General features: G+C 54.4%; 4 protein-coding genes across 4 annotated transcripts; 2 read left to right on the top strand and 2 right to left on the bottom strand.

Annotated features, from left to right (window-relative positions):
* Window positions 1-1,231: 1,231 nt before the first annotated feature.
* On the top strand, window positions 1,232-3,116 carry BDZ99DRAFT_286388 (uncharacterized protein). The gene is made up of 3 exons (XM_033714056.1): window positions 1,232-2,294; window positions 2,361-2,761; window positions 2,832-3,116. Exons 1-3 carry the CDS (start codon window positions 1,725-1,727, stop codon window positions 2,842-2,844), a joined length of 984 nt encoding a protein of 327 aa, XP_033577603.1. The 5' UTR covers window positions 1,232-1,724; the 3' UTR covers window positions 2,845-3,116.
* Window positions 3,117-3,152: 36 nt separating this feature from the next.
* On the top strand, window positions 3,153-6,249 carry BDZ99DRAFT_286391 (uncharacterized protein). The gene is made up of 2 exons (XM_033714057.1): window positions 3,153-5,816; window positions 5,878-6,249. Exons 1-2 carry the CDS (start codon window positions 3,207-3,209, stop codon window positions 6,004-6,006), a joined length of 2,739 nt encoding a protein of 912 aa, XP_033577604.1. The 5' UTR covers window positions 3,153-3,206; the 3' UTR covers window positions 6,007-6,249.
* Window positions 6,250-6,905: 656 nt separating this feature from the next.
* Window positions 6,906-7,525, bottom strand: BDZ99DRAFT_462003 (uncharacterized protein). The gene has a single exon (XM_033719740.1). It carries the CDS (start codon window positions 7,425-7,427, stop codon window positions 7,152-7,154), a length of 276 nt encoding a protein of 91 aa, XP_033577605.1. The 5' UTR covers window positions 7,428-7,525; the 3' UTR covers window positions 6,906-7,151.
* A 1,197-nt stretch (window positions 7,526-8,722) lies between these two features.
* BDZ99DRAFT_497644 (RNA binding protein-like protein Ligatin/Tma64) lies at window positions 8,723-11,283 on the bottom strand. The gene is made up of 4 exons (XM_033723530.1): window positions 11,225-11,283; window positions 10,869-11,178; window positions 10,268-10,810; window positions 8,723-10,203 (listed from the first exon to the last, which is right to left on the bottom strand). The coding sequence occupies exons 1-4, from the start codon at window positions 11,243-11,245 to the stop codon at window positions 9,134-9,136; spliced, it is 1,944 nt and encodes a 647-aa protein (XP_033577606.1). The 5' UTR covers window positions 11,246-11,283; the 3' UTR covers window positions 8,723-9,133.
* Between the last annotated feature and the right edge of the window lie 397 nt (window positions 11,284-11,680).

Consider the following 11,680-nt stretch of genomic DNA (forward strand, 5'->3'; position numbering starts at 1 on the left):
ACCGGTGATCTTGTCGCCACCGCGCGGGGACAATCCTGGTAGGGCTGGAGGGCTGGACATTAAGCGCTCCGGGAACACCTCGTGTGTGTGTGGGAGAGATAGCGGGCGTGGATGTGAGAGGTAGATAGGTGATTGATGGGATGGACGGATGGATAAACCTTTTCACGAGTGTGTTGCAGAGGAACTGAACAGCGGCAGATAGAACAGGCAGGGCTTGTGGCACTTAATGTGCAGGTGGCGTATTCTAACGGCTGCAGGAGCGTAGTGAATTCCTTTGTAGGATTTTACCACGAACCAGAAGGAGGTGTGTGGAATACTTTCTCCGTCTCTCCAGCTTGCGTACACGCCACTTTGCATTTGGAAGCCGTTACGACTTGCCTGTGGCGTCTAGTCCGGCGTGCTTTTCTAACACCCGTTGGCCTCTCGGTCCCAACTCCGCAGCTCTACTAGCGGGAATGGTGGGTTGAGTGCTGTCATCTTTCAAGGTTTCCAAGATTTAGGTTCGGGACGTAGAATACGCAATACGGGGTTCCTGGCTCCGTACATTACGAGGATGAAGGTTTCTCGTCATGCATTGAACTACTTCAAACTTGTGGAATATCTCTCTTCCATGTCTCTCTCGGACTTTACATCGAATCGAGTCTCTCGAAATGAGCTGAGAAAAATCAAACGCTGGCGAGAGAGCGTGTCTTCTGGCAAGAAACTGCCAATACTTCGGAGCACGCAGATTGCCGTTTGGAGTAACTCAGTGCAGTGCAGTGCAGGGAGCGGGAGGCCTGGCAGGAGTAGTGATTACGATGCAGCAAAAGGACCCGCTCCCCACCCCTCCTCGTGCATACACTCTGATACACATACAAGAGGCGGCTAGGTATGTCATGGCACCAGCTATTTTGGGCGCGACGAGGCCTCCTGCTATCCAGATAAACAGGTAAGGGAATGCAGCTAGATGGCAGTAGTCGTCAATGGCCTGCGAGACATCGAGGTGCCGTGATAAGGCCGCCTGTATTGTTCCAAGGAAGCAACCTGAACGACACTGAACGATGCAGATGCTAGACACTGCTATTCTGAGGTCGCAAGCAGATGACAGCTGACGGTATTGGGCGGAGGGGAGTCGTCGATGTACGCGTACCAGACAATGGGAATGACGGCGCCCACACCATGGAACTTCGCCTATAGGGGATCGGCGGAGGGTCGTAAACGGGCTACCGGGTAATAACGAGTGATTAGGGCCTCCTTGCGACACCTCCGCATACACGGGCTCGCGGTGTCTTTGCCCTCCACGACGACCTTCTCCACACTCTCTGCCAACTCTTGAGCCCTTACTCCTCTCACTCTTCCGCGCGCTCCCTACTCCTCACCCTCGGTTTTCGTGCGCTGTTGCTTTTGGACCCTCCCGAGCGCCACCATCGTCTCGAGCGGTGAGCCCAGTTGGAACTTCTCCCGTAAACGTTGCCTCGGCGTGCTCCTTCGTTCTCGAGGCTAACCACGATTTTTTCCAGTACAATTATCGCATTGCAGCTGGCCTGACGCTTGCGAAACCCAATCTTACCTCCCAATACACCTCCCATCTTCGGTCATCTATGGCGCCTTCCACCTGAAAATCCCAAGCGAGCTGCGTCTTTGCCAATTTGACTCCCGAGACCGGAGCTTCCTCCGACGAGTGAAGACTTCTTCACTGCGGCTCGTTTCTTTGCAAGAAAAACCTCGCGATACTGGCACCGTACATGGACGGTGAAGACTTCCTCAATGGTGGAATGACTATGGGCGGGGACGTGATTGGGGATCCGTCCGGAGAGATGAGCTGGGAGCAAGGCGGGCACATTACTCTTTTCGATGAGACGTCGCCACGTTTTTTTAATGACTCCTTTGCGTCGCCTGCGCCACCTGAGACCCCAATGTTGGGCGGGGCTGCGAAGGCGCCTCAGCTGTATAGTGAGAGCGACTTCTTGGGATACGGCCGGCGACTGCAACCAGGCTCCATGGACGGAGGATCCTCGACATCACCAGAGAGCTCAGTTCCTGACTCGTCTTCAGACTCCTCCCGCAGTCGCAAGAGGAAGCCATCGACCGTGATGACGGGAGAGACGATGGATTTGGGGTGGGCCATGCATGAGGGCAGCTTGTCCCCGGAGATGCACAAGATGAAGCAAGAGACGGACCAGGCCGTGGACGCCATGGGGACGCAGATGGCCTCGCAATTCCCAGACTTCAGCGGCCCGAATAGCCCGCAGGAGCAGACGATAACGCCGTCGAAGCTGCAGCAGAACTTTGGGATGAGGAACCAGGTGCCGACGGTAAGCTCTTCGGCCTCGAGCGTTTGTTTTGGTCTTGGCGTTGACTGATATCTTTCCCCCACGTAGGCCAGTCCCAGCAAAGCTGCCTTCTTCCTTGGATCTGAGTCGCGCGACGGTTCCCCGTCCTCTGCCAACGCAATGTCGAGCGACAATTCTCCGCATATGTTCAATGGATACCAGTCCCCGTCTCCCATGACCCGCAAGCGCATGACGGCGCCCGCCATTTGGGACACCAACTCGCAATGGGCGCAGGGCCAACACCCTGCATATGCGGGTGCGGCATCGTCGCCGTTTAGAGCAACAGTCTCGCCCGCAGCCTTGCAGAACGGGCAGATGCCAGGCCTCGGGACGCAAGCCGCTCTGTACATCGGATCAGAGACCGGAAAGTCGAGAGTCGAGACCCAGATCAAAATCACGCTCTCCGTCGACCCGCTACCGGCAGGTATCTCAGCTATACATCTCCCGACGTACGCCATCTCAAAAGCAAAGTTGCTTGCCAATGACAAAGACATTGAAAAGTATGCTAACAAGCCGGAGACCCTTGAGCTGACAACTCTACTGGTCTGTGCTAGTGCAATGCAGAAGGGAGGCCCGCTGGCAATTCAACAAGCGTTCAGGCGAGCCGCAGGATTGGAGCTGATACCGCAGCGACGAGCATCCAGTGACTCTGCCTCTGGCAGCGATATCAATGACGACCCCGGCCACCCGTTGAACGGTGGCCCCGTTGGCATTTGCGAAGGCTGCATTGCCCGAGAGAAGAAGCGCGCAGGACGAAAGCGCGCAAAGAAGTCGGAGGACGAAGCGCTTTGGGAGCGATACGGTGACCAGCGAGTGGTGCTCTTCAACAACAAGGAGTATAAGGAATGGGATACTGCCGCGGGCAAGGACAATGCTCCCGTCTCTCCTTTGCCAATGTCCCCGGATGCACGACACGTCACCGTTCCCATGCGCATCGCTTGCTACTGCCGTCATCATGGTGAGAAGCTTGGTTTCCAGGTCATCTTCACCATCAAGACCTCGCAAGGCCAGCTCATCGCACAGGCCATAACCCAGCCAATCATCATTACTGATGATCACAAGACTGCGACAGCTCCTGGCGCTCTGCCCCCGACTGTACACTACGGTGACCCTAGCTTTGGTCCAGGAGATCCCTACGACAACGAGCGAACCATGATGCGACCAGAGTATCCTCGACCGTATCACTCGGCTACGGACCTAGCTGCCATGGCTCAGCAGTTCTCGCCCTATTCACCTCAGCAAGGCATGGGGAAAGTCTCCGGCTATCAATCTCACGCTATGCATTCCCGCAATGCCTCCAGGCAAGCGTCGCCTTCAGCCCAAACTGGTCCAAACAAGAAGCGTAAACCCAGCGCTTCCGCACACCACAAGATCCCGTCGGGGCTAAGCATGACTCGGTTGGATGAGATGGCCTCCCGTCCCATGCCTGGCGCTCCGCTTTCGGCCGGGTTCAATGGCCTCCCTACTCCCCTTTCACTTAACACGCCCCCCTTCATGCAGTCACCAGAAGCTCCAATGATCCCATCGTCGATGTCAGTGCAGAATATGAACACTGCTGCGAGATCAAATCCGATGGGAGCTTCGATCCCGGCCCCTCTAAATTTCGAGCCTCACAACCCGCATATGAACTTCGATCCGTCGATTCCGGACCCTGGTGCATATTTCTCCACTCCGAACTCTGCCTACGCCAGTAGATCTGGGAGCCCCACAGAACGGACCATCGCCAATACGCAAACTGGGTACGATCGTGGAATGCCCCAGGTAATGACTCCAATGCCGACGCTGCACCAATTCCACCCGTCTCAAGAGCGGCCATTCCAGACGTTCCCAAACGCTCTGTCCAGCCCAACGAATACCACCGCTCAGCAGGTGCCGCCAGCCATCAATAAGATCATTCCTGAGCGAGGGTCAATTAATGGCGGCTACGAGGTCACTTTGCTTGGTAGCAGCTTCCATCGCGGCATGGAGGCTATGTTTGGCGACCAGTTGGCGACTACAACCACCTATTGGGGCAACAGCACGCTGGTGTGTTTGGTGCCTCGTGGCACACAAGTTGGAGATGTTATTGTTTCCCTTGTTTCGAGGGCGCCAGACGGAACGCCGCAACGCCTCCCCCAATCTTGCGGTAGATTCACATACGTTGATGATGAGTTGGCTAGGCTAACGGAGTTAACGATGCAAGTATTGGCTCAGCAATCGAACGGAACCGGTTCCGAGAAAGAAATAATGAGGAGCATATTAGCAGCTGCCCAAAACCAGAGTAGTCAAGGGGGTTACTCGAGTAATGTTTACCAATCCGGACGCCAGCACCGACAAGCTGCTCCGACAGACAAGGCGGCTACGGAAGAGTCATTTTTGGAGATTCTGAATGTTTTGGATATGCACGACGGCATCTACCTCCCCCAGTATAACCTGCAGCTCGAGAATGGGTCCACCATGCTGTCCTTGGCAGCGGGTCTCGGCTTCACTCGTCTTGTTGCCGGATTGCTTGCTCGAGGTGCTGATCCCGACATCCGAGACAAGGGCGGATACACATCTTTGATGGTTGCTTCGATGCGTGGCCATACCCAGATCATACGACGCCTGATTCTCCGAGGTGCAGACCCGACCGTTCGAAGCCTTCGTGGTTACGTGGCTGAAGACCTGACACCGAGTGCGGAGGTATCTGATATGCTACGCCGAACTCCATACCATTCAAGGACTCGGAGTGCTGGAGCCTTGTCGATGCGTAGTCGGGCCAGCAGCGTTGCATCCACGAGATCGCTCTGGGAAGGACCTTCTCAGGCTTCCGCGAGTACATATTCATCTGTGGTAGACGCAGACGCGGGTGAGAGCAGCACCGGTGACGAGAACAATGACACCGAGGAGCCCATGGTATCTAACGCCTGGGTTCGCTCGCGCCGCAACAGTTCTGCGGTCCACATCCAACACCCTCGCTCTGTGGTATTAGAGCCGGAGCAACAGCCTATTTCGGCTGCCGCAGTCGTGAATTGGGGCAATCAACTGGCAGCTCAGATCCAGCAGTTCCAGCAGAACGTTCGCACATTCCAGCTTCCTGTGAACCTTCAGGACTATCAAGACTCTCCCGTCGTTCGTCGCATCAGCTCCCTCGTTCCTCACAGGATGCAGGTCCCGCTCCGCACCGAGTCTGACTCCAGCAACGCTACTGTCGTTGAAGAGCCTAGCTGGCGCAACTACCTCCCGTTCCAGTCTGCTCCATCGCCGCCTCCGCCATCTTACGACCACCTGTACCCAGGACACGGGGAGAGCAGTAACATTGTCAAGAAGCTTAACAACGTCGCCGAAAAGCTACTTGACCAAAAGGCTGCTACGATGGAATCGACCGTTGAAGCATCGTCGAGCGTTACACCAGTCGTCAAGGGCAAGTTAGACGTCCGGATTGGCCGCAAGCCGCTGTCGAAGGAGAAGCAAGAGGCGTTGCGTGAAGCACATGCGCAGCAGCTGATGAGGATCACCACGGACAGGAACCTATGGTTCTTCTGGGTAAGTTCACGTCAATTATCTGACTACCATCACTATCAATCATACTAACCCTCGTCACTAGTTCCCTCTCCTCATCGTGATCGTCTGCATGATGCTTTACAACCTCCTGCCCAGCCTCTTCTCGGGCATCTCCTCGGTCGCAACCTCGATCGGCTCACGCATCATCCACCGCGTCGTCGAGATTGCCTAGCCCTTCTTTCTTTCCTGGCGTTACCCCCTGTACGATACGAATACCCCCTACCATACCCTGGACACGCTTACGCGAAGGCTAGAGAGCCGGACTTCTTTCCTCGCGGTTTTTAGAACCGTAGTTCAGGCTTTATTTCCCTTTTTCCTTGTAGTTGAGGGGGGTGAAAAAAGTGGGTTGATGTGTGGATCGTGTTTTGAGTGGGTTTGAGTTGCTGAAGATGGGGTTGTTTCTGGTGAGGTTTCTTGTGTCGTGTGGTGGTTGGACTACTGGGTAAGTAAGTAGTTCATAATAATTCTGCTAAGACTACCATTTCGTGCCTGGGGTTATAAGTGATTTCTTTCACGGTTTTTCTCAGCCGTATTGGCCCGTTGAGTATTCAGACGTGCACGGTTCAGAGCGCCTGGTGACGTTTACTGACAAGTGTGCCGCCGCTGTTTGAAGCGCCTCGATGCATTTTTCGAGGCCGGAGCTATGGTGATTGGAGCATGCAGCGAGCGCGCTGGGCCACTGCCAACCTCAGACGGTGGCAGGGGGGAGTACACGCTCTGACAACTTGCGTAACTGCTCGAAACATACGCAGGGGATGTAATAACAACATATCATATTCTAAGCTTCGCGGTGATTACACGGGTTTCGGACAGCGGGTGGGAGGGGGGTTTTAGATGCTGGGACTGCTGTGTGTGTATACCGCTTTGCCGCTGGCTTGGGGTGGTTTGACGGGCGTATGGGAAGTTGGATGAGGGGGGAGGGTTAGCGGTTTGGATTGCTGGTGGAGGGGCTGGGGGACCTTAGATGGTGGTGGTTTGGAGGGTGCGGTTTTCTACGTCTCCTCGTATCTGCCAGCCGAGGATGCGTTTGTTGGTGTGTGCTCGATGATGGGCTTTTATGCATTCTTGTCCGCTATACTCTATCCGCCTACAGCAGATCTAGATCTCGCAAATATCACAATGGGCGTGGCCGGCACGGCAATTTATCGTTGTACATGCTTCCCGCCTCCGCATACATATCCATGATACCATGGTTTAATATGGTAGCGCGGTCTGCCGCAGCCAATACAATAAAACCACACATTCGCCTTTCATGCACCGGGTTCTTTCAAATCCTGCTAGAACTTTCCGCAGGAGTAGATGTTTCGGAAAACTTTTTCAATGGGGGTATTGACGACCGAGAGAGATGCTGCCGATGCATAACAATGTTAACGTAAAGAGGTCTCTAGCGGACTTTGGAAGCCTGCGGAGATGCACCGGCGTGTGGGAGAGCTGTGGAAGATTTGCGTGAAGAGTAGAGGCCGGCACTGCGGCGGATAAGAGCCTTTGGGGTGTAGCAGAGGCCAGACCAGGAGTGATTCCCGTGCTAAAGAAACATTGCAGTCTGAAGGTGCGGTAGAAGGAAGTTGGGGAGTGCAAGAAGTTGGGGAACATAAAGTGGTAGTCTACTCTGATATCGTCTGAGGTGGCTTAGAGAGAGCTATCCGGCTTGCCAAAACTATCACTTCTCGAGAGAGGTGTTCAACGAGAACAGACAGGGTGAGCTAACGAGTGCGTCTATATCGTCATGTTCCAAGGTGCTGAAGGAGCCGAGGGAGAGGCGGCATTGGGGCCAGCGTATGTTGAGCTCCTGCACGATTGGACTGGGGATTAGCCACGTGGGGTTCCAGCTTCGCGGCGATAATTAGCGTCGGTCGTTGAAGATGGTAGTGTGATGATTTCTTACTCGAAATCGACGAGATCGTTGGCAGCTTGTAAGAGAGCACTGATGAGGGAGTCTGGGAACGACACTCTTCGGGGATGTCGAGAATTGGCCGCTATGTTCTGAACGCGTTTGGCTCGTTCGCCTCCGTTAGCAAGGAGAGATTCCAGAAAGTCTCTCGCTTGCGTTCGATCTCGATATGCATATTTGAATCTGACAGAACGGTCGAGCAGAGGCAAAGCTGGTCGCGATAGAGGCGACAGCACGTACTCGCTGTCCGAAGAGTAGCGGGGTCAAGAATATATAACTTTAGGAGTCAGCAATATATCATCCCACAGAGTACGCTCCACTAACTTGCTCGAATATCAAAATGACAAGCTCGGCCGGAAGTAGAGTCGACTTGATAGGCATTCTTCAGGCGGCTTTCTTAGGCGAAATAGGAGGTGTAGTAGATTGGGTTTGAAACGAGGAAACTGCGAATTAACAAGGTTTTTACGAGTTGAGGCACTTGATATAAGGCAGAGAACAATTGAGATCTGAAGGCACTAAGCCAGGAGAACAAGATGCGAGCAGCTGGCGACGGCGCGAGGTGGAGGATACGAAGAACGAGTCCGCCTTAAGGTCGATCGGGTAGAGATTTTCTGTGCAATGATGGTTGATGCAGTTGATCCGTATGTAGCTAGTTTGATTTAGGAGGAGTATAGCCCCTTTGCGCATCCTGTGGTTAGTGTATCTCGTAAATGCTGCGTAGCAAAGGCTTTTTAACCCTGTAGAAGCTATTACGGCCAATAAAATCCCTCGCATCAATTTCCAGTACCGTCATTTGCCCTTGCCGCCACCTGCACTCTAACCACAGGATGCGCAGAGGGCCTGTAGTTGAGATGCATCAGAACCTGAAGCATGTGTGCGTATTTATCAGCACGCTAGACTGTCCCCCTTCCACAACGACAGCTGCATTGACATCGCTTCTCGTAGCCGCGACTAAATATGTTCTCGGTCCATGAACTTGTTGGAATGCTCTTCTTCGATCGTGATTAAGTTTCGTAATTAGCTACAGTTAGCCAGCGTTGCTTATTCTATTCTAAGAAGCGCCAATCAAGGTGTTTGCGTAATTGTGTGAAGTGTTTGAAGAGAGGTCAAGGTCCTTCGACTAAACGTATGGCGGTTGGAAATACTGCTACTTCCGCTAAATATGAGGCTCTGAAATTTCCACGGGATAGGTTGATATAGGCAAAGTAGAGCGAGATGGGCAGGTCCTAGCAAGGGAAAGTCGAGAGAGCAAAAGATGATTGCCTATGTGTATGCAGGACCCAGCAGTGTATGAGCTCCCTCAGCTACCTCAACTGGCTATCAAACCCGTAACCAGTGCCACGAGAACCATAGCCACGAGCCTACTCCACCGCAATCAATCTGCCTTTTTCAAACACCAACCATCCCCCTACTTCTTCTTCTTCTTCGTCTTATCCACCACCTCAACCCACCCCCTCAATACCCCCCTCCTCTCCAGCGCCTTAAACACTGCATCCTTCTGCGGCCCCTGCGCCAGAATCTCCATGACCGGGTTCTTCGGACTACTGCCCATCAGCTTATCCACGCTCGTGCTGCTCGCACACGCCTTCCGCAACTCGTCCGCCAAAGCCTGCGGCTGGATGAAGAATGGCTCGATGCCGTGCACTTTCGTCACCGTCTTGCTGCCCGTGCGCGTCTCGAGGACGATCTGGATCTTAGGCGGCGCACCCGCCTTCGGCTTGACGTTGTCGTTAGAGGGGGGAGACTCGCGCGCGATGACGTGGAAGGGCGCAGAGGCCGCGATGAAGCGCTCCGTCAGTACGTCGCGCGGGATGGCGCCGGCGGCGAGGGCTTGGGAGTCTAGCGCTGAGTTCGTGAAGAGGGTGTTTGCGATGAGGGGGTTGAGGGTTATGAGGCGCTTGTTCTTTGGAGAGACGAGGTTCTCAGATTCGATATAGGCACTAAGGATGGATTTGAGCTCGGATGCGGGATAGTAACCCCTAGGGTCGGAGTTCGAGGGTGTGAAAATAGGGGCGAGCTTGTCTTTTGCGTGGAGGAGGGATTGGATCTTGAGTTTCTGGCCTATGGAAGGGTCGGAGGAGTCAGTTGGAGCGGATGGTGCTTTGCCGTTGGAAGCTAGGGCCGAGGCGGGAGGATCCTTCTTGGGTAGTCGATACGGCTTGAAGGATGTGAAGGCGTCATCTGCAAAGTCAATATCGAGGATGACGACTTGGTTTCCATCTCGGTCTTTAGCCTTGAGCATCTTTGCTTTGTCGAGGGACTTGATGAACTTCTTGATGTTCTTCCAGCTCGTCTTCTTGATTTGAAGTGATGCTGCTCGGGCGTGGGTATACGCTGGTAGGAAAGGCTGGACTAGAGCCGACATGACGATGGATTGGGAGAGGGGGAACTCGAGGCCATAGCTGGGTTGGTTCTTGTTGGTTTTCATGTGGTGTGTGACGCCGTAGAGGAATGCGTCTCGGAATGCGTCGTCGATTTCTATACATCCTGTCAGTCATAACGATACGAGGCTTGTTGAGATAGAATATAGGGAGCCCTTTACCTTTTTGACTCAACTCCCTATCCTCCAACACATCCACGAACCCCTCATTCGCCGGCACATCCTCCCCTTCCACCTCTTGCTCTTGCTCCGCCTTCAACCGCTCAGCCTGCAGCTCAACACCCCCCTCCCCATCACCATCCTCCAGATCCAACTCTTGGGCCTGTTCCGCCAACTCGTCATCTCCCCCACCCACATCCCATCCATCGAGGTGCTCCGGGGCCTGCCCACCCGGCCGCCCTCCAGAGCTCCACCCCCATATCTCATCCCCGGCCCAGTGAAACGTCTGCACCGCATGCCCCTTCGCACCCTGCACCTTTCGCAACGCACTGACATCAATCTCACACCTCCCCACCACCATCGGCACAGTCGGGCTCTCCAAGCTCGCAATCGCCACAACCGCGCCCTGCTTCGCCTTCGCGGGGAACGGCGGCCCACGCTGTAATCCCGGCGTCATGAGGTCGGCGCCGCTCTGCAGCTTCCCGACCACGGCGTGGGGGGTATAGAGGAGGGGGAGGATGCCGGGGTTGTGCCATAGCGTGTAGACTGCATCACACAATCAGAATCAGTGAATGGGTAAGTCGAGTTGCGCGGAGGGACGAACCGGTAGGGTAGAGCGTCTCCTCGACCTTGACCCAGAGGATGCGCTGCTCCTCACCGTCGTGGGCGCCTACATACACGGTGCCGGATATCTGCCTGAGCTCCGGGCCCGCGGTCGTCGTGAACCTCGCGGACTGCGCGTTCTCGGGGAGGAGAGACCGCCTCAGAGTTGTGAGTGCAGCTACTGACGCTGTCTTGTCCTCGGGGTTGGCATCGGCGTCATTGTCTATGGGGAGGACGATGCCGAAGTCTGCTATAATGCTGTCGGCGGTGCGGCGGCGGTCGGAGGATTTGAGCGGGGAGAGAGGTTTGATCTGGGGATTTTTAGCAGAGGTTAGGAATGCTCGGTGGACGTTATACGTTTGGCTTCTTCTTGAACATTTTGAAGGTTTCGATGTGGTGGTGTTTGAATTTGTTTGTCTGGCAAATACGAGGTTCAAGCTCAGAGCTCGAAATGACTGTTTTCGAGGTGACGTTGGAGGGGCAAGGTGGGCTATTTTGATTGGCTTGGCTACAATAAGTAGGCACCGCCTTTCAAAGTAACACACCAAAGGATTCTGTAGGTAATATCACGATTACCAGGACATATTCACTCTAGGCTTGTGTGCACTAGTTCAGCACCGCTTAAGGTCCTCTGGTACGTCACCAAAATTGGTAAAGGCTATCGGGTGTTGGAGTTGTCTCATTTATCTCTAGTGTATCAAATCAATAGCGTGCTCCCTCCAATTCACGCCTTTGCAAACGTAACATGTTGAGTGCCACGCTTCGGATTCGATTCAGCATGGAAAGGTGTCACAGCCACGCCACTCAACCCAA

Source organism: Mytilinidion resinicola (genome assembly GCF_010093595.1).
Source record: "Mytilinidion resinicola strain CBS 304.34 unplaced genomic scaffold BDZ99scaffold_8, whole genome shotgun sequence".
NCBI classification, from domain to species: domain Eukaryota; kingdom Fungi; phylum Ascomycota; class Dothideomycetes; order Mytilinidiales; family Mytilinidiaceae; genus Mytilinidion; species Mytilinidion resinicola.

Coding starts and splice junctions, on each gene's coding strand:
- BDZ99DRAFT_286388 (XM_033714056.1), top strand. CDS start 1,725: ATGGACGGTGAAGACTTCCTCAATGGTGGAATGACTATGGGCGGGGAC. Junction 2,295..2,360: donor TGAGGAACCAGGTGCCGACG/GTAAGCTCTTCG, acceptor TCCCCCACGTAG/GCCAGTCCCAGCAAAGCTGC.
- BDZ99DRAFT_286391 (XM_033714057.1), top strand. CDS start 3,207: ATGTCCCCGGATGCACGACACGTCACCGTTCCCATGCGCATCGCTTGC. Junction 5,817..5,877: donor GGAACCTATGGTTCTTCTGG/GTAAGTTCACGT, acceptor CCTCGTCACTAG/TTCCCTCTCCTCATCGTGAT.
- BDZ99DRAFT_462003 (XM_033719740.1), bottom strand. CDS start 7,427: ATGTTCCCCAACTTCTTGCACTCCCCAACTTCCTTCTACCGCACCTTC.
- BDZ99DRAFT_497644 (XM_033723530.1), bottom strand. CDS start 11,245: ATGTTCAAGAAGAAGCCAAAC. Junction 10,811..10,868: donor GGAGACGCTCTACCCTACCG/GTTCGTCCCTCC, acceptor TGTGTGATGCAG/TCTACACGCTATGGCACAAC. Junction 10,204..10,267: donor TAGGGAGTTGAGTCAAAAAG/GTAAAGGGCTCC, acceptor CAGGATGTATAG/AAATCGACGACGCATTCCGA.